At 37.9% G+C, this 24679-nt stretch overlaps 1 protein-coding gene across 14 annotated transcripts in view; it reads left to right on the top strand.

The window, feature by feature from the left end:
• Window positions 1–1842: 1842 nt before the first annotated feature.
• Window positions 1843–24679, top strand: part of LARP1B (La ribonucleoprotein 1B) — a 128215-nt gene continuing 105378 nt past the window's right edge. For 12 of the 14 annotated variants that reach the window (XR_001511292.2, XM_042983921.1, XM_042983920.1 and 9 more), the window contains exons 1-7: window positions 2317–2902; window positions 12919–12977; window positions 13389–13448; window positions 15580–15754; window positions 18812–18952; window positions 23795–23938; window positions 24177–24342. Coding sequence is in view for 13 of the 14 variants with exons in the window: in XM_042983921.1 (XP_042839855.1) it covers window positions 2404–2902; window positions 12919–12977; window positions 13389–13448; window positions 15580–15754; window positions 18812–18952; window positions 23795–23938; window positions 24177–24342 (1244 nt within the window). In the remaining variant the exon portion in view is untranslated. Of the gene's footprint in view, window positions 1931–2316; window positions 2903–12086; window positions 12176–12918; window positions 12978–13388; window positions 13449–15579; window positions 15755–18811; window positions 18953–23794; window positions 23939–24176; window positions 24343–24679 lie in introns of those variants that run through there. The other 2 variants (XM_042983923.1, XM_042983924.1) reach the window with 2 other exon arrangements.

Genomic DNA, 24679 nt, shown 5'->3' with positions numbered 1-24679 from the left:
GCCTGGGGAATATGGACTATGACCCCACTATCTTCTGGCCTCCAATCTCTTGCATATACTTCCTACTGCCTGAACCCATCGGGATACCAAGGACTGTGAGGGAATTCATTAGTGCAATCTGGACAGATCAGCTCTGCCTGGCACAAAAGGAGGCAAAGGGTGGAGAGGCAAACAGAAGACAGGTAAAGTTGTTTCCAAGAGGCAGCTATGTGGAAATAGGAGTTATTAATATGTGTTTAAAAGAGGGACAACAAATTGACAACTCCCTTCACTGACATTAGTGGCACTGTATTACAGTGAAGATCTCAAACACCACCTACTGAATCTTTAGAGACCTTTTGAGTACACATTTACCCTCCAGTTCGTCTCTTCCTGCAACCACAATCTAGTTCCAAAAAAGTCCTCCTGTGTTTCTTCAATAAAGCACCTTTATAATTCACTTAAAAACAAAACAAAACAAAAACAAAACAGCAGCAAACAAAACTACCAACCATGGTTAGGTAGCCCATATGAATCTAACTTCAGACACCATTCCACATAACCTTTTCCTCAACAGAATCAGTCTTTAATCCACCTGTATTGAAACAGATAGTAAAATAGAATGTGTTCTCTCAGTCACTTCCGGTGTGAACTTGTTGCTGACCTTTTGTAAACAAAGCCAAGTATTACCTGGCAGGACTCCAAAAGGCTGATTCTAACAGGAAGAGCAGCTAGTTGATAGTTAACAAAACAAGGCTTTACCAATAATGGAGCTAGTGAAGATGGGGCCTCCTTGGAAATATAAGTACAATCCTTATTCAACTGGTAATGGGTCCTGAAGGTTGCTCAGGGTCAGATAAATTGGAAATTAATGTGACTGAAGGGAGACCCCTGGGAAAGGAGTCCCGTACAAGCTTTCTGCCTAGCTTGTCAGCTCTCAAGGAAGCTAGGAGGGACCCATTGCCAAAGTGCATACAAATGGCCAGGTACAGTTTTGTTTTGCTTTTTTTTTTTTTTTTTTTTTTTTGAGGGAGGGGTGTTCCTTGGTGAAAAAATTTTCACTGGGTCAAACCCATTTTCAGCGACCTTGCACAGGAACATAAACATTAATTAACTTATAAACACATGCCTATGAAACCAATATCATCATTCACTGAATGTGACTGCCAAGTAGAAAGCTCTTATTGGATTTAATCAATACATATTTGTACCTTTTAAAATATGTCCATTCCAGGAAAAAATATTAGGAAACATGGTTACTTTGTAAACAAGTGTTATCTCTACAAATCAAAGGAACTTGTAACAACAACAAAAAGCCGGCGAAATACTAACCATTTGTTTTCCTCAAGAGCATTTTAAATGTATTTCAGTTCGAGGGTTGGAAATAAGGGTGGGGAAGTGCACTAAACCGACTCCCTGGGCAAAGGTTTCATAAACAGTTACCTACAAATTACACAATTTCCATTCTGGACGTGGCTCGGGATTAAAAGGGATCGCAGCTCCCCAAATCCTCAGGGGGAAACTTTCACGGGGTGAAGGGTCTAACGCAGAGTCCGGGACCCCGGTCCGCAAGAAAATCACCCCAGGGTAGTTGGCGGAGACTGCCTACCATTCTCTCCCGCCTCGGGTCAATTCTCCGTCAGGGCCTGGGGCACAAGCGACCGCCCCGCCCCCCCACCCTCCGGCGCCACGTGCGTAGCCCGCCCCGCCCCTCGCCCGCACTCTGCAGAGGGCGGCGCCAGTGCGCCGCTAGTCACAGAGGCCCTGGGCGCGCCCCGCCCCTGCGCCCACAGTCGGGGCTGCGGTAGCCCGCGTGCAGAAGAATCGTCCAGTTTGCCTTCCCTCCCCCTCGGCTGGCCGCTGGGGCGGGGCCGGCCCTTAGGCCGGGCGTTACCCGGACCGGCTAGTCCGTCAACCACCGCGGGCGGCCGCCTTGCGAGGGCAGGAGCCGGTGAGTAGCCACGTCACGCTCCTTCGGGAGGCCCCGCCCCCGCTCTGCCCTCTGGGACCGCCCCCTTCACGCCCCCGCCTCCGCCCCCTTGTGCAGTTACCGGCTCTAGGGGCACGCGCCTCCTTGACTCCGCTAGAGGTCCTCCACCCCTGCTTGTAGTGTGTCCACTGCTGCCCACGCCAGGTGAAGGCTCGCGGCTCCCGGCTGCGGCGCCTGGCGCTTGTTGGCTGGCTCGGGGCGTGTGCCTCTGAGGCGAACTGGGCCGGCGGGCGGTTAGCGCTCCGTTCCGCGCGGGGAGGGGCGGCGGCACGCCGGGCGCTGTACGGCGTCGGCCGACACGGGCGGCGGTGGCGGCCGGGTTCTCGGGTTTTCTGCCCCAGGCCGGAGCCAGTCGGTTCCCCGGCGGAAAGACGGGCAGTCGGGCTCCCTGGCCCCGGGCTCCCCCTGGCTGGGGTGACTGGGGCAAAGGGACGATGTCTGCTCGCGCCCCGGTGCCCGGCGCTCACTCTGGGGAGGAGCCACCCACGGTGACTGCTGAGAAGGAGTCGCTGTTGGTAGCGGCGAGTCGGCAGGCCGAGCAGCTGTCCCCGCCCGAACGGGAGGGCAAGGAGGCGGCGAGTGAAGAGAGGGCCGCGACAGCCATCAGCGCGGGGGCTCGGGGAGAGCCGTCGCCGGCGCTGGTGCTGGGGTACAGCGTGCCCCAGGCGGCCGTGCCCGTGAGACCCCTGGCGCTGCACCTGGCGCACAAGGCGCGCGGGCCCGGGGGCCCCTTCGGTGGGGAACCCCCGCCACCCTTGCCGAGGGACCTGCCGGCCGAGGACGTCCTGGAGATTGAGGCGGCGGCCGGCCGTGAGGAAAAGCTGCAGCCGCCGCCTCCGCCTAAGGAGAACCCCTGGACCAAAAAGCCTCCTCAGCACCTGTCCACTGCCGGGACGGGACTGCCGCCGTCCCCACTGGAAACCCTGGAGGCAGGTCTGTGGTTTTTGCGGTGGGCGCTGGGATGGTGTGTGCAGGGATGATTTGTTTGGCTGTTGAGGGACTGGGGGAAGGGCAGGCCGCCTTTCCCTGTCAGTCGGAGGTATTTCGTTCCAAGGTGTCATTCACTTTGCCTATTTACATAAATGGACATCTGGGAAGGGAGCGGCAGGAAGAGGTGGGACCTCAGCTTCTCCTTGACTGGTGGGGGCACAGCGGGAGTAAAGTAGCTGAGCCGCTCGCCTGCCGCGGCCTCGATTGAGTTTGCCCCCGTCCCCCCTCCCCTCCCCCCCCACGTGTTAGTGACTTGGGGAATCTAGGTAGATAATGCAGTTCATCCTATAGAAAAGTTTTTGTGGACTTTTGGACTTGTAAAAAAAAAGGGGTGAAGCAAGTCAGAGCCAGGGGATTTATTTACAAGCAGTGGAAGCGCCATTGTAGTTTTTTTCATTGCGAAATAATTGATAAGCTGAAAATCTCCGTTTTCAAAACAAGAAATAGTGATATTAAGTGTGAGACTATACAGTAATTGCCAACAAAATTGTGGTGGGAAATAATTGAATAGGACAGTTGACATGAGAGTGGGTTGCATGTTAGGTAAATGGGAGTCTTCGGTTGGCAGCCCTCCTCTTCAGGAGGTTAGATTAAGCCTCAGCATTTGAAAGCTGATCAGTACAGTAGGGCCCTAGGTGCTTTATTTTGGTTGTAGTTTTTTTTTTTTTTTTTTAAGTTTAAGTGGAAAAAATAAAACAACACAAAAAGCAGTGTCTCCTAGTTTTATTTTGTAAATTAAGTCTTAGTAAATCAATAGAACTTTTAATATAGAAATTACAGTTGTTTACTGGGAAATCTTCACTTTTTCTTAAAATTAAAGGTTAACAATACAATGGGGAAAATGTGAGTGTGTTTACAGGGTTGTGAGAATCAAGTGAGTTCAAGAATATGGCATAATTATAAGGTAATTAAAATGTTTTAATTACATTTATATTGCAGGTATAAACATTTCTTCAGAGGAACTCCAATAGAGTGAGATGTTAATTGATTTTTTTTTAGCCTTTGCATGGTAATACTCCTCATTCTTGATAAATTTTGACACTTGCAGAAAAAAACTACTTAAAAATTTGCTCTAAATTTAATATTACCATCATTCTCTTCTAGCTGTAAAGATCTATTTATTCACTGTCACTAACTGAAGGAAACACATCTTAAAGCATAATGTCCATAAATTTAGCGAAGGGAAAGAAAGCCTTAATGAATCTTAATGGACTGTTCAACCTCCCTACTTCTAGACTTATAATTGTAATTTATATTCAGTGAATTAACCAAAAAATGAACTGTCTTTTGGTTGTAAATTATTTTGACAGGTTTTTAAACTTTTAAGGTAAGACTTAGGAATTTTAATTGGAAATGTCCTTTTGAAAACTATTTAAGAGTTTAATTAACTTCAGGTGCCTTCATTGGGGATCTTAATCTTTATTGGAGGTTAAGAACAAGGTAATGCTTGAGGTATGTTGTGGTTCATGGCAATTTTGATTTTGCTGATGTCTCTCTGTAGGCAACTCTTCCTATTCTTGGAATCCTTCTGTGCCTGCAGGAATACCATTCTTTACTATTTGGAGCAATAATTTTATAAACTTCCCAATACTGACTCTAAGCTGTTCTACCACAACTTCTGTTTGTAGTCATAGTGTAAAGATTATGGTGTAGAAAAATTGCACTGTTTTGAGAGACTTGGGTTCTACTTCTGGCGATTTTACTGGGTGTTGTAAATGAATGAAATGAGTGTATTCATCTCTTCCAGTTAATATAAGAGTGTCATCTAAAATCTGGGTGCCTTGGCTTCCTATTTTCCTAAGCATATTTGCAACTTAAAGAACAATGAAATAGCAGAGGACCTTTAAGGTTTAGAGTAGGTGCAAACTAGGGATAATCTATTGGTAGGGAGCCTGTGTAATTTATCCTACAAACCAGGATACTGTAGAGAGGGAAAGAGAAGGATATTAATTATGCTGGAATAACACTTAAACCATGCTTGTCCTGGCCAAACCTGGATTTACTGTTACCCTCTTAATGAGGTACAGGAATTCCATCCACAAAATTTTGCCGGAAAGTTTATCATCAGGGATAGAAACATTATAGGAAATGAAGGGGATTATTTCAGGACAGATAATCATGAATTTTCTCTGTTGAAACTGCAAGTGAATCATTCTTGCTTCTTCAGCCCTTGTGAGGCACTTTATTCCACTTGTAGGATGATTTTGGCCTGTGTATTGCTGTTTTTCTTAATCTAGGTGAGGCCTTTTCAACCAAAGCCTGGCCCACCTGAGACACCTAGAATAGTGTCATTGCGGTCTTGAATTCAGTAAGCAGACCTGAAAGAATTGTCTCCAATTCTTGTTTAAAGTAATTGTTTTGTTTTTTAAAGTAATTGGTTTCTTTTGGAGACTTTTATTAAAATTACAATGTGGGTTTTATTAATCTCTTACCTGCTGCTATCACTGTATTTTGCATATCAAAAATCAGCTTTCTAATATAATTGCAGTTCTTTTACTCAACGAAAACATGGTATATAAAAATACTGATTTGTCCATCTTTTTTATCCTTATTCTTCTCTGACCTCATCAACTGTCCTTTCTCTTAATGTCTGCTTCCTAGAAACTTCAAATAAGCTTATTATTACCGTAATAACATTTTAAGTAAGTTATATGAATGATACATAAACACAGCCTCCTTATAAAAACAGAACTTTTGATGTCTCCTTACATATCCTGTTTACTGATATTCAGACCTTTCCATGCAGTTCCTTCTAAATATAGTGTTTTGTGTATGTTTTTAAAACATCATATCATCCTCCATTTTTCATTTAAAGTATTGGTTGAGCCCACCAACCAGGCATGGGCGGGGAGGCACCTGGCTGGCTCAGTCGGTAGATCTTAGGGTTGTGAGTTCAGGCCCCATGTTGAGCATGGAGCCTACCCCCCCCCCCCAAAAAAAAAGGTAACTATACAATAAGTGAGTTTTTAAAATTAAATTTTAAAAATTGCTGGCAAGGAGCCCATAAATATAATTGATATAGTTCATTTAGCCATTTACCTATTGGTTGACATCTTGGTTGTTTCAAACAGCATTTTTATTTTATTTATTTTAATTTTATTTTTTTAGAAGGAGAGCTTGAGCTGGGGGAGGGAGAGAAAGAGAGAGAGAGAGAGGCTCAGCCATGACTGAGCTTGCCCCCCCTCCACTGACTCAGCTCCACTGACTCAATCCCATGATCCTGGGATCATGACCTGAGCCGAAATCAAGAGTTGAATGCCCTTAAACAACATTTTTATACATATTTCTGGTATACGTGTCTGATTTTCTGTAGGATAGATGATGAGAACTGGAATTGTTAGGTAACAAGATATTTGTTTGTTGACAAGTTGCTCTCTAAAGTGACTACAAATTGATAGTCCCACTTTTAGAATATGAGAATTAAATAGTTTTAAAAATGTTTTTTAAAACACTCATTTACTGTAGTAAAATGGCATTTTACTACAATTTTCCCTTAAAATTAGTGTAATGTTGGTAACAGTGCATTTTCTTTCTTTCTTTTTTTTAAGTTTATTTATTTCTAACAGAGAGAGAGAGAGAGAGCGAGCGTGCGCGAGCAAGCTAGGGAGGGGCAGAGGGAGAGGGAGACACAGAATCCCAAGCAGGCTCCAGGCTCTGAGCTGTCAGCACAGAGCCCAAAGCAGGTCTCAAACTCATCACCCACGACATCATGATCTGGGCTGAAGTCGGATGCTTAACCGACTGAGCCACCGAGGCGCCCCAGTGCATTTTCTTAATTAAAACTTTGCTAATGATTAGAGTCATGAAAAGTGAGTAAAGTTTTTAAGTTTATTTATTTATTTTCAGATAGACTTAGAGAACATGAGTGGGGGAGGGGCAGAGAGAGAAGAGGAGAGAGAATCCCAAGCAGACTGTGCACTGTCAGGGCAGAGCTGGATGCTGGGGCTCGAACCCGTGAACCATAAGATCATGACCTGAGCCAAAAGCAAGAGTTGGATGCTTGACTGACTGAATCACCCAGGTGCCCAGGATTGGGACTCTGGACTCTTGACTAACTGAGCCACCCAGGCAACTCTAAAATTATCCCTATTATGTTACATTCCCTGCCCCTGCAAACTACTTAAATATCCTACACATCTCTCTATTGGTTGTTAACATAAGAAGAGAGTACTTAAATGGGGAGGGAGCCTATAATGTATCTGGTCTTATCCTACCATTCTAGCTTTTTGTTTATGTTCTCTTCTTTGTACCCTGTGTTTTGGGTGAAGGCCCTATTTGCTCATTCTCAATCTCTTTAATTCTTCCCCCCCCCCCCAATTTTTATTTAAATTCTGGTTAACATATAGTGTAATATTGGTTTTAGAAGTAGAATTAGTGATCACTTACATATAACACCCCGTGCTCATCATAACAAGCGCCTTCCTTAATACCCATCACCCATTTAGCCCACCCCCCACCCTGTTTTAATTCTGTTTATCCTTGAAAAACAAGTTCATATGCTGACTCCTGTATGTAGTCTTCCTTGGTCTCACTGAGCTACTCTCCTTAATAGTCCACAGCTTTCTTACAGAAATTACCCCTAAGTGTCTTGTAATGGGAATCCATATTCATGTTTTTATCTCTAGTTCTAGTCTGTAATGTTCTTTGAGGCAAAGGGTGTCTTCTTGATGTTTGTTTATTGTCCATAACGATGACTTTCATTTAAATGGTACTCAATTTGTGGATTTTATTATTTTGAAAAAAATTTTGACCTTTTAAAATTATGATTAAATGCAGTCATGGTGTAAGATATCTTTCTTTTGGGGTTAGCCATAGTCTGCCTTTAAAGAACAGATTATACCAGCAACTCTCATTTTAATGCGCACAGGAATCCACCATGGGTCTTTTTAAAATGCAGATCTGATTCTGTAGGACCTGAGATTTCTGTATTTTTAATAAGTTCCTAATTGATTCAGTGATGCTGATAGATCAGTTTGAATAACAAGGGAGTTTAGTCCTAATGAAGTACAATAAATAATAAATATCTGTTAACAATTAAAGATGTTGCATTTACCTGACTGGGTAATACTGTTGCAATTTTCGTTTCCAGTGTTAAGGCTCTTAAAATGAATTGTTTCCCTTATTAATTTAGAATTAGTAGCTTATAGATTCCCAGAGTTAAAGAATAACATTTTAAAGGTACTGGAATATTACTCACAAAGTTGCACTGATATAGTGTCTCATCAGTGATATTTGAAAAATGGGAGATATGAAGATCACACACCATTCATGTATGTTAATATATACTTGAAAACACTAGTAGTTTAAATTTGTTAGGTTTCATCTGTTTGGGAAAAAATGTGTTTTAAATTTTTTTGTTTTTTAATTTTCTAGGGTTGCTTGCTTTTTCAGTCTTATGTTTTCTCTAAAAACGTGAAGGGCAATTTCCTCCATTTTAGTTAAAAACAGCCTTTTGTAGGCTTGTTTTACCTGTTCTCCCTATGTGTATATAAAGTTATATTTAAGACGTGATGGACTATTTCCATGTTAATGCATATAGATTTATCTTGTTTCTAAAACTTTTACATTCTTTTGTTTAGATGTACTGTAATATAACTATACCATGTTAATGTAGATATAGGTTGTTTACTTAAATATGATTATATCAGCAAACTCATCAGTAAACATACAGACATCATTGTACCTTGTCTTGCTTCCCAGGTAATTTCCCAGAAATAGAATTGTTTTATTAAAAGATACATGTTTTAAGTGATAGATTATACATGTCATTATGATAGGTAAAAAGTGTTTTATTTTACATTTCTTTATTAGTGCAATTGAATGCCATTTCACATTTGGCCGTTTATATTTATTTATTTATTTATTTTATTAAAAAATTCTTTTTAATGTTTATTTTTTACAGAGAGAGAGAGAGAGAGAGAGAGAGAGACACACACAGAGCATGAGTGGGGGAGGGGCAGAGAGAGAGGGAGACACAGAATTCAAAGCAGGCTCCAGGCTCTGAGCGGTCCGCATAGAGCCTGACATGGGGCTTGAGCCCACGGACAGTGAGATCATGACCTGAGCCACCCAGGCGCCCCATATATATTTTTAATTATGATATTTTGAGTAGAGTTGACACAATGTTACATTAGTTTCAGGTGTACAACGTAGTGATTTCAAGTTTATATGTTTTGCTGTGTTCACCATAAGTATAGCTACCATCTGTCCTTTGGCATCACTGTTACATTGTCATTGCCTGTATCCATCAGACTGTGCCTTTTCCTGTAATTTATTCATTCCATAACTGGAAAACTGTCTCTCTACCCACTTCATGTATTTTGCCTAAACCCCCTGTATTTCTTTTTAAAATCATCTATTCATCTTTCACACAGATTATTTATTTAGCAGCTTAGTATCATCCTTTCAAATGAAAAAGTCTGGGTTGATGAGGTTGTTTAAGTGAGCAGCACAAAGAACTTCCTCATGTTGAACTTGGAATTAGACAAATGTGTCCACACAGTTGGTTGCATTGCAACTGCAGGTCCTCCTTCTATCTGTGTTGGGGAGTCTGTCCCTGTGAAGGTGACAGACGAAAAAGCAACCTACAGGGGCACCTGGGTGGCTCAGTCAGTTAAGCTTTTGACTCTTGGTTTCTGCTCAGATGGTGATCTTGGGGTCATAGGATTGAGGCCCCACCCCCCTTTCCCTGATGCGCTCTGAGCGAGGAGCCTGCTTGGGATTCTGTCTGTCTCCCTTTCCCTCCCTCTCTCCCCCTTCATGTGATCTTTCTCTCTTTCTCTCTAAAATAAATTTTTAAAAAAATTTAAAAAGCAAACTACAATACTTGCTTTTTGTGGACAGCTAGTTCCTAAAGGAAAAAGAGGAAAGGTACTGATTTGGTAGGTTCTGTTTATTTTCCTAAACTCATTAGTCAGGAAACTTACTATTTCCATGGGAGGACTTGGGAACAGGAATGTTCTGGGAAAGTCTTCCTCTTGGAAAAGTAAATTAATTCATAAGGACTGTTTAGTAACAAATGTTAAGAAATCACTGTTTCCTTTTCCAGAGTGGCTAACATAGTTTGTCAGATACTTTGTGATTAAATTATTATATTGATAACATGTACATAAACATCCCAATTACAATGTGTACATAAAGGTACAACATTAAAATGTAAGCATTATTAATTCCCCAGGGTTAAATGTAAGCTTTCCCATTATATTTCCTGAGGAGGAATTAAAGTTGAGAGCTTAAAATTTAAACAAAAATTCAAAATTCTGAGTCCAAAAGAATATGCTGAAATCAATGTCTCTTAAAATTTTTTTAAATGTTCTGGGGTGCCTGGGTGGCTCAGTCGGTTGAGTGTCCGACTTCGGCTCAGGTCATGATCTCGCAGTTTGTGAGTTTGAGCCCCACGTTAGGCTCTGTTCTGACAGCTCAGAGCCTGCAGCCTGCTTCAGATTCTGTGTCTCCCTCTCTCTCTGCCCCTTTTCTGCTCATGCTCTGTCTCTCTCTGTGTCTCAAAAATGAATAAACGTTAAAAAAATTAAAAAAAAAATTTTTTTTTTAAATGTTCAAAGAAATAAATATTCCCAACTTACTCACTTTTAAGTAGAGCTTATAATCATTGTCTGAGTAGAGTATGGAACTGTACTGGTTTTTATTTTTATTTATACATGGTTAAATAAAAAAATTTTTTTTAATGTTTATTTTTGAGGAAGAAAGAGAGAAGAGTATGAGTGGGGGAGGGGCAGAGAGAGAGGGAGGCACAGAATCCGAAGCAGGCTCCAGGTTTTGAGCTGTCAGCATAGAGCCCGACGCGGGACTCCAACTCACAGGGCATGAGATCATGACCTGAACCGAAGTCAGATGCTCAACCGACTGAGCCACCCAGGCCCCCCGGTTTTTAAATCAATAGATTATTAACTCTGTTGTGTTTAAGTATTTTTAAAAATTTTGTTAATAATTTGTGTCATTTAATATTAAAGTTAAAAAGTTTATTTTTATGTAGTCAGAATAATTAAAAAAAATTATTTTTAACGTTCATTTTTGAGAGACAGAGACAGAGTGCGAGCTGGGGGAGGGCAGAGAGAGAGGTAGACACAGAATCTGAAGCAGGCTCCAGGCTCTAAGCTGTCAGCACAGAGCCCGACATGGGGCTTGAATCCACTAACCGTGAGATCATGACCTGAGCCGAAGTTGGATGCCTAACCAACTGAGCCACCCAGGCATCTCCAGAATAATTTTTATCTTTAATTTCTGACCTTAATTTTGTGATTATTAATATCCAATTGATTTATAGTAAAACTAAATGAAACCTTCTTGTGTGGCCTGTCCCTTACTACTTTACATCAAATATTTTGTATAAAGCTTTATTTTGTAACTTCCAGGCACTTAAGTTACTTAATATAGCAATATTTTGGGACATTTTTTTCCACTTTGTTGAGGGAAGTCCCCCAAATGTTCTATACTGTATAACTTTCTTTTATTTATGTTTTTGAGTTTGAGCGAGAATGTGCGCACGTGAGTGCACCCAATTTGAGGAGGGGCAGAAAGAGAGGGAGAATCCCTAAGCAGGCTCTACATTGTCAATGCAGAACCTGATGCAGGGCTTGAACTCACAAACTGTAGATCAGGACCTGAGCCAAAGTCGGAATCTTAACCGACTGAGCCACTCAGCTGCCCCGATATTGTATAACTTTCATAAAATATACATGGTATATGTAGAACATACTCCAGTCAAATTCTGGATGGCGTTCAGGCAAATATTGTTCTTTGTTTTCCTGCCCTCATTTTTTTGTAATTTTTCTTAATGAAATATTTTATCTTTATGCCCATTTATAAATATGTATATACATGCACATACATGTACCTATGTACTCATTATTCTGCTTTAGGAATAGAATTACTTTAATATTCAAGATTCCTGTATTTTCATCCCTTGCGATATCTTCATCCTTCATCTCTCTTCCTTTGAAAAGTACTCTGTATCTTTTTAAAATCTGCTTCTGGGTTTTAACTGAAAGATTGCTTCATTTTATTCTATGAATTGGTCATTGCTATGATTTTATGAATTCATGTTTTGCTGTATTATTGTGTTTTCTGTGCACACCAAGTTTATTCTACTTTTCAATATTTACTTTAGATCATGTTTAGCTAGGTGATACGCCATCTGGTCATCTTGGCTAAGTAACGAACCAGACTAAAAAACAGTTGTAAAGCTTCATTTAGAGAGTAAGTCTTTCTCTATCTCTCTTTATTTATGTATTTATTTCATTGTCAACCACTGTCTTATTCAAAATAGGGACAAGTGGTGATACCATGATAGTCTTTTTTTTTTTTTTTTTTTTTAAGTTTGTTTGTTTACTTTGAGAGAGAGTGTGTGAGTGGGGAGGGGCAGAGAGAGAGGGAGGGAGAGAATCCCAAGCAGGGTCTGCTCTGACAGCCACCCAGGTGCCCCAGTACCATGATAGTCTTATACAAACTTTTACAGAGACCTGTTCTATTTTTTATGACTTTATCTACATACAACCTATTATGGTTGCTAATCTTGTTTGTTTGCAAGCACAAATAGTTTGAAGTCTTCTGACTTATTTTCTGGATGCTTCTTGATGAATGTCAATGTATGACTTGTATAGCAAAATGTATCCACCCCTTTGGGAAGTAAGTTACTACTTTATGAAAACATGTTATATTTCTAATTTTTTCATGTTTTCCTCTGTGAAAGGATTGGTCTATCAGTTCAGGTTAAGTAAACCTTGATATTTCTTTTGATTTGAACACTGAAAACAAATTTGAATCTATTCTTGAACTGTAGTTGATTTCTTGTTAAGAGTTTCAGTATCAGAACTTTGGATTTTGTTGGAAATGATGACAACACTGGCTTACTGAAATTGATATGATACTTATTTTGTTAAATATATCAAATGAAGTGATTGTAAAAACAATTCTGTGTATTTTTTTAAAATTTTTTTTAGAGCTCAGTTCCCCCAAAATTATAAAAGCAGGAAAACTCAAGACAAAGAAATCCAACAAGGTATGTTTTTACATGAAATAGTTCTTAGCTATATTGATGTTGAAAATTGGTATGTTAGAAACTCTTAGATTATTATGTACTTTTCTTCTAGTTGTATCATTGATGTTAGGTTAAAGCTAATATATTAGAGAATTGTGGCCTTTGTGCAAATCCTGTATATTTTTGTTATTCTGTTATCCTATATTTATCAATCTAGTCTCAGTGTCATTAAATAGTGCTAGAAGTTGGATAAGACCCAAGCATTGTTATTGCAGTGTTCTGTTGTTTGGAGAAGATTTTGAGTTAATTTGGCAAATGCCTGCATGTAATTGTATATAGGTGATTTTTTACAGTCACCTTCACTTTTAGAGAATATTTTTTCTACTTAAGACTTCTAATTTGCAGATGTAACACTTATTTATTACTTCTTAGGCTAGTGATTTCAGCGATATGGCGAATTGGCCAACGCCAAGTGAATTAGTGAACACTGGAGTGAGTATTATTTTAAGGTTTTTTCCTTCATAAAGGGAAAATATTCTCATTTCAACATGCAGAATTTTATTTCAAATGTGGAGAATTACATTAATAAAGAAATGCTGAAAACTTAGCAGCCATCCTTTTTATAGTCTAACCCATTTTTCAGATACCTGATTTTATTCATCACATTGCCTTCATTTGATTGTATTCTCAGGAGGTAATCTTCGATTTAGAAGGGGTGGGTACCATGCTGTTATTTTTATGTAGTGACTACAATTAAAGAGATTAGTTTTTAATATGAGACTAAATTGAAGCCCATTTTGTTTCAGAATTTGCTATATGTGTATTTATGATCTTCAATATGTATTGAAGGGCTAATTATATATACACATATGCATCATATGCATATATATATTGTATCAAATCAGGAAGTGTTCAGTGAATGGATTTTTAATTTAAACTATGAAAGAAACTCTAAAAGATGGTTCTGAGATACTTTATCAAAGGACTTAAAAACATTTTTTTAAATTTTTTTTATTTTTTAACATTTATTTATTTTTGAGACAGACAGAGACAGAGCATGAACAGGGAGGAGCAGAGAGAGAGGGAGACACAGAATCAGAAGCAGGCTCCAGGCTCTGAGCTGTCAGCCCAGAGCCTGACGCAGGGCTCAGACTCATGGACCATGAGATCGTGACCTGAGCTGAAGTCGGACGCTCAACCGACTGAGCCACCCAGGCGCCCCAAAAACATTTTTTTAACGTTTGTTTATTTTTGAGAGATAGACACAGAGCGTGAGGGGGAGAGGGACAGAGAGAGAGGGAAACACAGATTTGGAAGCAGGCTCCAGGCTCTGAGCTGTCAGCGCAGAGCCTGATGCAGGGCTCGAACTCAACGAACCGCAAGATCATGACCTGAGCTGGAGTTGGACACTCAACTGACTGAGCCACCCAGGCACCCCTATCAAAGGACTTTTTAGAGGAGTGGTAGCATATATGGTTATCTGGTTACATGTTTTCATTTGACACTGTACACTTTGCTATTTGTATTTTGTGCAGTATTAGCTTACAGTTGTAGATAATATACATTAATTTAAACAGCTTAGTGAGTGACATATAATAAACTGCACATGAAGTATACAACTTGATAAGTCTTGACCTGTGAAACCATCACCAAAATCAAGATAATAGGCTTAACCATTACCCCAAAAGCTTCCTCACACTCCTTTGTAATTCTCCCTGTCGCATTCCCCTCATCATTCCTGGCAACCACTGATATGCTTTTTGTCACTTATAGTTAATTTGCATCTCTTACAATTTTACATAAATAGAGAGTCCTAGAATAGGACTCCTTTTTCCCCCAGTTTTCACTTAATTATTTTGAGATTTATTTATGTCATTAACGAGTACCTGTAGTTCATTCCTTTTTATTGCCAAGTGGTATTTCATTTTATGAATGGAATGCTGCTTGTCTATTCATCTATGGATGGACATTTGTGTTGATTCCAATATGGGGCTGTTACAAATAAAGCTGCTCTATAAACATTTGTGTACAAAATTTTGCATGGATATATGCTTTCATTTTTCTTGAGTAAATACCAAGGTAGAATAGCTGGATTGTATGGTTGCTGTGTGTTTAGCCTTTGCAGGAACTACCAAACTTCATTCCCCTAATACTCAGTGTATGAGAATTCAACTTGTGTCACACCTTCACAAATATTCCATAGAGTCAGTCTTTTAATCTGTTTCTATTAGGTGTGTGGTGGTATCACATTCTAGTTTTAATTTGCATTTCTTTGACTAATGATGCCAAGCACCTTTCCATTTATATTTGCTATCAGTATAACTTTTTGTTGGAGTGTCTGTTCAATTGTAGCCCATATTTTGAAAATTTGAGTTGTTTTCTTATGATAGCATTTTGAGAGGTCATTATATATTTTGGATCCAAGTGCTTTATCAAATACTTAGCAAATATTTTTTCCCAATCTGTGGCTTGACTTTTAACAGTGTCTTTTGAAAAGTAGTTTTATTTTCAATAAAATTGTCATTTGTTTTGCAGTATTTAGAAAAGGTTTATTACCACAGTTTTTTAGATATGTTAGAGAAATTGTGCATGAAAATGATTTCATTCAGAAAACTTTTTGCAGAGTCAGAGTGTCATCAGCCAAGGAAATAAGAAGCTACAAAATAGAAAAGAAAGAGAAGACAAGGTTGAAAAGAGAATTAACACTGAGAGCAAAGAAAGCCGGGAAACAAAATTAGATGGTCCTGGTGAAAATGCCAGTGAGGATGAGGCTCAGTCAAGTAATCAACGAAAGAGAGGTTAGTTCATCTATAACGTCCACTTTTTCCACCAGTTTTATTGAGATATAATTGATAAAATAACATTGTATTAGTTTAAGGTATATAACACGATGATTTGATGTATGTATATATTGTGAAATGATTTCCACAATTTTATTTTATTAAAAAAAATTTTTTTAATGTCTATTTATTTTTGAGAGAGAGAGAGAGAGAGACAGAGCATGAGTGGGGGAGGGGCGCAGAGAGAGGGAGACACAGAATCCGAAGCAGGCTCCAGGCTCCACGTTGTCAGCCCAAAGTGGAGCTCTGACCCACAAACTGCAAGATCATGACCTGAGCTAAAGCCAGAGGCTCAACTGATTGAGCCACCCATGCACCCCTCCACAATTTTAGTTCACATCCATCACCTCCCAGTCACAATGTTTTGTTTTGTTTTTTTCTTATGACGAGAACTTTTAAGATCTAGTCTCTTAGCAACTTTCAAATATACAATACAGCATTAATAACTATAGTCACCATGCTGTATAGTATATCTCCAGAACTTATTTGTCTTATAACTGGAAGTTTGTACTTTTGATCACCTTCACTCATTTCCCCTATCCCCAGCAGCCATCAATTTGTTCTGTTTCTGTGAATTCAGCTTTTTTAGATTCCACATGTAAGTCAGTCTTTCTGGCTTATTTCACTTAGCATAATGCCTGCAAGATCCATCCATGTTGTTGCAAATGGCAGGATATCCTCTCTCATGGCTGAATAGTATTCAGTTGTATATTTATACACCACGTTTCCTTTATCCATTCATCTGTCAATGGACACTTAGTTTTTTCCATGTCCTGACTATTTTAAGTTAGATGGTCCTGGTGAAGATCTCACTGAGAATGAGGCTCATTCAAGTAGTTAATGAAAGAGAGGTTAATTCATATCTTCATTTTGATTTTAATTTTGTGAGGAAAGTTGTAATAATGAAGAATTGTATTTAATCAATTGATTCCTAGTAGTCACCAATAGGTATTTTGGATTTCTTCAGGATACCATCTGCAATGGTAACTGATTTGCTTTTGTAATATTCTTAAACTATTCCTTTTTTCATTTTACTTGTACTTTATGTAGGTATAAAGCTACATAAGCTTTCCTTTTTTCATTTTACTTGTACTTTATGTAGGTATAGAATGAAGTTGCACTTATAGAAATGGGTATAGATAGATATTTTTAAGATATATTTCTTAAAAATTGTATGATAATTGTTTCTTAAATTTGCATTGGAACTGCTCCCTATTTTCAGTTTTGGTCAACTTTTTTTTTTTTTTTTTTTTTTTTTCATAGCATCTCTCCATTAAATTACACTTAGAAGAAAAAATACTGTCCTTGTATCCTTTTACATATTTGTATGCAACTTTTCCTGTATCTAGGGACAGATTATGATTTAACTGCTTTGTAAAAGCATATACTCATTGAGTGTTCTGAGCCTAAGTAAAAGTGTCTTCACAGGGCTTTAGGCAGAAAAGTTCTTTAAACTGTTGAAAGGTCAGTAGCTGAAACAAGATGAACATTGGGAAAAGGGGCAGGAGATGTTGGTCCACATTGTGCAGGGCTTTCGTCACTTGGAATTAGCGTTTTATTTTGAGTGCCATGGGAAGCCATTAAAGCGTTTTAATTCTTGGTGGTAGTGTGGCATGGGAGGGGACATTTTATGAAGTGTTTCCAGTCAATTTCTTTAATAATGAATTAAACAATCTCCCATACATTGAATGCTTTTTTAAGTTTGTTTATTTTTTGAATTCTTTTTTAAATGAGTATCTAATCCTTAGCTGCAGGGTAAGCATATTAATTAGCCTTACGTGATATGATGAGCCAAGGCTAATTGCTTAAAAGTGGTTGACAACAGGACAGACATGTTAGGAAAAAATTTCCCAGTTTCTTAAGTTTATCACTTAGCTTTTTCATACTTCTCAGATAGGTAAGTCTTTTTGACTTCCTGGAATTCATACAGATGACAGACCTGTCATCCTGCTTTAAAATTGTCTTGTTAATCGCTTCAATTAAAACTGATCAGCAAACACTAAAATCCAGGTTTTTATATTTAAATTCATTTAATCAAGTCGTGAATTGACTCTCTTTAGAGCACACAGGTGTTTTTTTGTTTGTTTGTTTGTTTTGTTTTTTTTAATCTTCAGAGGAAGGGCTTTTTTATACCAGAGAGACTCACTGATAGAATTTATAGTATAGAATTCAGATAGATTTTTTTTTTTTAAAGATCTTTCATATTCCTCTTCCTTGTCTGTCCACAGTTTGAAGGATTTATAGGAAATCAGTACTTTAGTTGCATACTGATAATTCCTTTTCCTTTAATTACCTTGGTAGTTTTTCCTTTGCACATGAGTCTTGTTTAGTCAAAAATATATGTTGAGCAAAAGACTAAACATTTAGAAACCTTAACTGTGGATTCCATGAATTAGGTAATCTTCAGAATTTCACCACAGTGTAACAATTACAGTATCATGTATTCAACCAGAGAAGTTAAATTGCCTCTCTTAGGTTAGGAAAATGTATAGTAGCTATAAAAAGATTTATTAAGTAGTTAGACAGATTTTATACTCTAATTTTGAAAAACCTCTTTCATTCGTAGTAATCTAGATAAATCAATATTTTAGACAGTGACTTGAAACTGAATGTTTTGAATTACCAGCCAAACTTTCCAGTGTGTTCATTATAATGTCTTACCGGATATACCCCATTCTGAAGCCTGAGAGTCAAGTATTAGGAGTATTGTATTACACTTAACTATTTTTGAGGAGCTTTTTCATCAGAATTAAACAGAAGAGTGAGCATTTTGTTTGAAAGTAAAAGTTCTAAGGATACTCCATTAAGTGGCTTTTCACATGAACTTTAGAAATGTTTGCGCAGACAAGTTTATTAAGGAGCTTTGTGAGAAGAAGAAAATTATTTTGGTTCTCTACAAGAACATTTAAGGACAAAGTCTTCTGTTTAATTAAACCTTAGAGTCCATTCAGAATTGCAAAGCTTTAATGAAAATTGTGCATTGTCATTAAACGATTTTATTTTGTTTTTTTCAAGCTAATAAGCACAAATGGGTACCACTCCACTTAGATGATGTAAGACCAGACAGTCAAGAAAGACCAGGATCCCGAAACATCTCAAGATGTCAACCTGAAGCAAGTAAATCATCACATAACAATAGGAGAAATGATACACGAAGTAAGTTACATTCTAAAGGAAAAAATTTTGACACTAATGAACTTAGTCTTAATTTTTATAATTTTAATAGCCATGTATAGTATAAACTACTTAAAAATAAGTTGCAGACATTGTGCCTCTTTTAACACTAAGTTCCTTCAGAGTGTGTATCTTAAGAACAGTAATGCAGTGTGACTGTACACAGGCAGATTTTCCCCATAATGTCTTTTTCAGTTTTTTTTCTCTCTCCAGGATCTAATCTGAGATCAAACATTGCTTTTAGTCATCTGTTCTCTTTAGTCTCCATTAATCTGGAACGGTTCTTCTGCTTTTGTCTTTGATGACACTGATTTTTTTTTTTTCTGAAGATTTTGTGACAGGTGGTAGATATCTCTCACTTTGGGTTTTCTGGTGTTTCCTCATGATTGGATTTGGGTTATGAATTTTTGGCAGGAATACTGCAGAAGTTAAATGATTTTCTTCTCATTGCATGGAAATGCACATGATCTTGTTTATGTTATTGCTGATATTAACTTTGAGCCCTGGGTTAAGATGATGTACTCTAGGCTTCTTTACTGTCAAGATGCTTTTTTCTCCTTTGTAATTAATATGTAATTTGTGAGAGAGATTTTGAAACTTTGAAAATACCCAGTTTCTCATCAGACTTTTCTCATGAGCTTTAGTTTCCATTGATGATTCTTACCTGATTCAATTATTACCATATTGCAATTGCTGATTTTTCTTACTGCATCATTACTTCTGTATTTATTAGTTGACATTCCACTATAAGGAATGACTTCCCTTATTACCGGTATGGATTTATGGCTTCTTATTTTTTCAATGTATTATAATCCATTACCATGATTATTTAGTTTGATACTCAGATTATCCCAGATTTGGCTGGTGGGAGCCTCTTACGGGTGGTATCTGTGTCCTTTTAAAAAAGCCAGCTTTACTGAGCTATAAATTATATGCATATAAAATACATTTACATTACTGTCACTTCTCCCAGCTATGAGTCTACTTTCTGTCAGGTTAGATTTGCCTTTTCTATGGTTTTATATAAATTTTGAACTATACAATGTACGTTATGAACTCTTATGTCTCCTTTTGCTCAGCATGTTTTTCAGACTTGTCAGTATTGTTCCATTTATCAGTAGTTTCTACCTCTTTATTTCAGAATAGTTTTCTCTTGAATGGATATCCCCCTGTATCCATTCATTTACACATGGACATTTGGCTTGTTTCTAGTTTTTGGCTATTATGAGTAATGCTGCTATGAACATTTGTGTACAAGTCTTTGGGCATGTGTTTTAGTTTCTCAGGTAAACACCTAGGAGTGGATTATTAGGTGGTAGGATGAGTGCATATTTGACTTTAAAATAAATTGTCAAATTGTTTTCCAAATTGGTTGTACCATTTTGTATTTTCATCAGTAATGTTTCGTTCCTTTGCTATTTGTTAGGTCATATGTCTTCTGGAATTTTCCATATTTTGGACTTGCTGATTGCTTTGTTATATTTTTTTTAACACATTCTTGTGTCTTTTCTGGATATAATTTTTAAGGTTTGATTAGATTCAGGTTTATTTTTGTTTTGGTAGGACTACTTCTGAACGTGTATTTCTTACAGCAGTAAGAAAAAATTAGGTGTTTCACTTTTAGTTGTATTAAGTTTGAGTTGGTTCAGGTATTGTTAGTCTTATCCATTATAAACTGTCTCATCAGTCTTTCATTTCCCAGATACATTATTTCAATGGGATTTCTCACATCTCAGAAAGCCGAGGAGGACAGGAGGAGAATATGTAGCAACAATTAGATGAGCATTTGGTTTTATAGGTTTCTGAAATCTTAAGTCTGATAATTTAAAATTAAAAAGAATTTTTTTAAGTTTATTTTTGAGAGAGAGACACACACACAGAGCATGAGCGGGAAAGGGACAGAGAGAGAGGGAGACATAGAATCCAAAGCAGGCTCCAGGCTCTGAGCTGTCAGCACAGTGCCTGGTGTAGGGCTCGGACTCACAAAGCCGTCTGATCATGACCTGAGCCGAAGTCAGACACTTAACTGGCTGAGCCACTCAGGTACCCCTTAAGTCTGATAATTTTAAAAGCATACATGTTGTCCTGTGAATGAGGAAGGCTTAAGAAAATTTACAAACATAATACCACTCAAAAGTTTCCAATTATGTTATGGAATACTTTAAACACACAGAAGTTGAAAGAATTGTATAGTGAATACCTGTCTAACCACAACCTAGATTTAGTAATTTTGCTGTATTTAATTCCTCTATTTGTTGCATTATTTGAAAGTAACTTGCAGATAATCATGACACTTCAGCACTGATATTCAAAGAAAATGCAGCACCTAGGAAAAACCACAGTAATTCCCTAGTATCTTCTAAAACCTAGTTATATTTACTCAATTGTCCACAAAAATGACTTTAAAATTATGAAACTTTCTACAGAAAAACTGACCTTTTTTTGCCTTTGTATCAGTTTCTCATACGTATCACTTTAATATTTTATTCAAAAAGTAATATATATTCATAATATATTTTACTTATTAAATATTGGGCGTATAAGAAAACAGGGTTGTAAAGAACAAACATAAAATGAACACTGGGGACTCAGGACCAAGTTTAGAAACGTATATTACCATTACCTTTGAACTTCTGTGTGCCCCATGCAATTTCATCCCATTGCTTCCCTTCTCAGAAGAAAAAAGACCTGAATGTTTGTTGTTTGAATATTTTTATTTGAAGCTGACATTCAGTATGACTCCATTAACATATTGTGACAGTACATTTTTTTTTTCGTGGCAGTAATTTTTGAACTTTAGTCTAATTTTCTTAGATTAATGCATATTGATGTATTGTTTTTTTTCTTTTTTTAAGAATTTTTTTAAAATGTTTATTTTTGAGAGAGAAGAGAGCAGGGGCAGGGGAGGGGCAGAGAGAGGGAAACACAGAACTTGAAGAGGGCTCCAGGCTCTGCACTGTCAGCACAGATCCTGACATGGGCTCGAACTCAGGAATTGTGATATCATGACCTGAGCTGAAGTCGGACACTTAACCGACTGAGCCACCCAGGCACCCCGCCCCGCATGTTGGTGTATTGTAAGTCCTTACGTTTGTTTTTTTTTTCCCCCTGCTAAAGGGCATTTCAGTATTTGATAAAATCTCTTCTGTTGGTGGACATTTGGATTGTTTCAGTTTTTTTAAAGTGTAATATTTACATTTTTATGCATGTTTTCCAGTAAACATGTACAAGAAGTTCTTTAGGGGTAATTTCTTTTCTTTTCTTTTCTTTTCTTTTTTTTGAGAGAGAGACAGAGACAGCATGAGTGGGGGAGGGGTAGAAAGAGAGGGAGAGACAGAATTCTAAGCAGGCTCCAAGCTGTCAGCACAGAGCCTGACACAGGGCTTGAACCCACAAACTGGGAGATCGTGACCTGAGCTGAAGTTGGACACTTAACCAACTGAGCCACCCAGGTGCCCCCTTTGGGGTAATTTCTTAAGACTGCAACCCATGAGTGCATTATGAAATTGGTGTACTGGATGATGATCAGGTTTTTCCAAAAAAATTGATAGACTCAGAGTTCTTCACACAGAAAAATTTTTATGACAGTTGTGTTTAAATTACAAAAAATTTGTGTGTTCCAGGGTGTGATATACAGTAAGGCTTACTGTGGGTTGAGGCAGAAGTGTTTGAAAAAAACTGTATTAGGGTATACATTGAAGAGGATTTGCAGCATCTAGGCCAGTGATTCTCAATAGAGATGATTTTCCCCCACTCCCAAGGGGGCATTTGGCATTGTCTGGAGATAATACTGGTTTTCACAACTTGGAGGGGGTGGTGAGTGAGTGCTACTGGCATCTAGTTGGTAGAGGTCATGGCTGATGCTAAACATTCTGTAGGCCCCTACACTAGAGAGTTAGCTGGCTCAAAGTGTCAGTAGTACCAAGTTTGCAAAACCCTTGGTCTCTAAGATATTTGTACCTTCAAATTTATTTAATTATTCCAATTTGTTTTTCAAAGTGGATGTGCCTGACTTTGCTCTCACTAATTGTATACAATGTTCTACCTTTTCTTCTTGATCAATGTTTGATTAATTATAGGACCTGAAAATATTTGTCAGACTGGGGTAGATCAAATATTCTTTGTCTTAATTTGCATTTCTCATGACCAATGAGGCTAAACACCACTTTTTGCTTATTGCCCATTTGCATTTCCTGTTTGACTACCTATCTTGTAGCCATTTTTCCCACTGAGTTACTGTGTGTGTGTGTGTGTGTGTGTGTGTGTGTGTGTGTGTGTATGTTTGTGTGTGTGTGCATGCACGATGGTGCATTCTATGTGTATTCTGGATATAATTCTTATATTGTACTGCAGATATCATCTCTCAGTTTGTTTTGTGTTTTCATTTCCTTTTTTTCTTTAAAAGGAATTTGTTTTACTTAAATGGAGATGTTTCTTTAAACATTTTGTAAAACTTTTTTAAGGAGTTTTTTTTTTTGTTTTTTTTTTTTTAAGGAGTTTTATATAATGCGCATTCAGTAGTCTTGGAACGTCTTGAATCTTGAATAGTACCATCTTAACAAAGGACCTCTTCTTTTTTTAGTATATTATTTTCCTTATCAAAATGTTTTCTTTATGTCAATACTTTTGTGGACCCTCTTTCATGCCAGGGACATTTTGACCAATTCCTGTGAGCTCTGTTAAGTTAGTATCTATCTGAAGAATGCCTGGTTACTAACAACTTGTTACAAAATGGGGAGGGGTAGTTGCCATGTTTTCATAAAAATAGTCATGTTATTTACTGTTGCAAATTGGAATGTATAAAAATATTTTTGTTTTTAAAAGGTTGGAGGCGTGATAGAGAAAAGAGAGACGATCAAGATGAAGTTTCCAGTGTGAGAAGTGAGGGTGGTAATATCCGAGGTTCGTTTCGAGGCCGAGGAAGAGGCCGAGGACGGGGAAGAGGACGAGGCAGAGGAAATCCTCGATGTAGGACATGAATTTTGTTAAATTAGATAGAGTTTCAAAAAGTGTGCAAGCCATCTGTTAGTTTTGCCCACTATCCCATATAATGTTTTAACTAATATTTTTTGTCTGATAATTAAGGTGGTTTTGTAATTGTTACCCCTTCAAATACTTGACTTTGGATTTTTCTTTATAGTAACTGTTTCTCTTTTTAAAAAAAAAAAATCTGTAATCACTTTTCTTTCTCTTTATTCACATCAAGTGAACTTCGATTATTCATATGGTTATCGAGAACATGGTGAAAGGACTGATCAGCCATTTCAAACAGAACTTAATACCAGTATGATGTATTACTATGATGATGGTACAGGTGTACAGGTGTATCCTGTGGAAGAAACATTGCTTAAAGAGTATATTAAACGCCAAATGTAAGTTGATCAGACATAGCAGATGGGATAGTAACCTCACACTTTAACATCGTTGATAGTGAATATGTTATAATACATTTTAAAGCCGTTTCTTAGTAAAATTGGTAGATTTTTAATAGTATTTTATGTTTTTATTTTTCTAGGAAATGTTAGTGAAGTATTTTTTAAAAATTTATATTTGGTTTATGTTACATAAGACTTCTGCTTTGTTTACTATTCAGGTATTTCTCTGTTTAAAGGGCGTTAGTTGAAAGAATATTGTCATGGTATATTAGGAGTGATTAAATATAAGAATATAAAATTGCCATATAGATATTTGATGTTGAACAAGTGAAGC

This window comes from Panthera tigris, chromosome B1 (assembly GCF_018350195.1).
Source record: "Panthera tigris isolate Pti1 chromosome B1, P.tigris_Pti1_mat1.1, whole genome shotgun sequence".
NCBI classification, from domain to species: domain Eukaryota; kingdom Metazoa; phylum Chordata; class Mammalia; order Carnivora; family Felidae; genus Panthera; species Panthera tigris.
The sequence above is the reverse complement of the archived record's forward strand: the minus strand, read 5'-3'. Positions and strand labels throughout refer to the sequence as shown.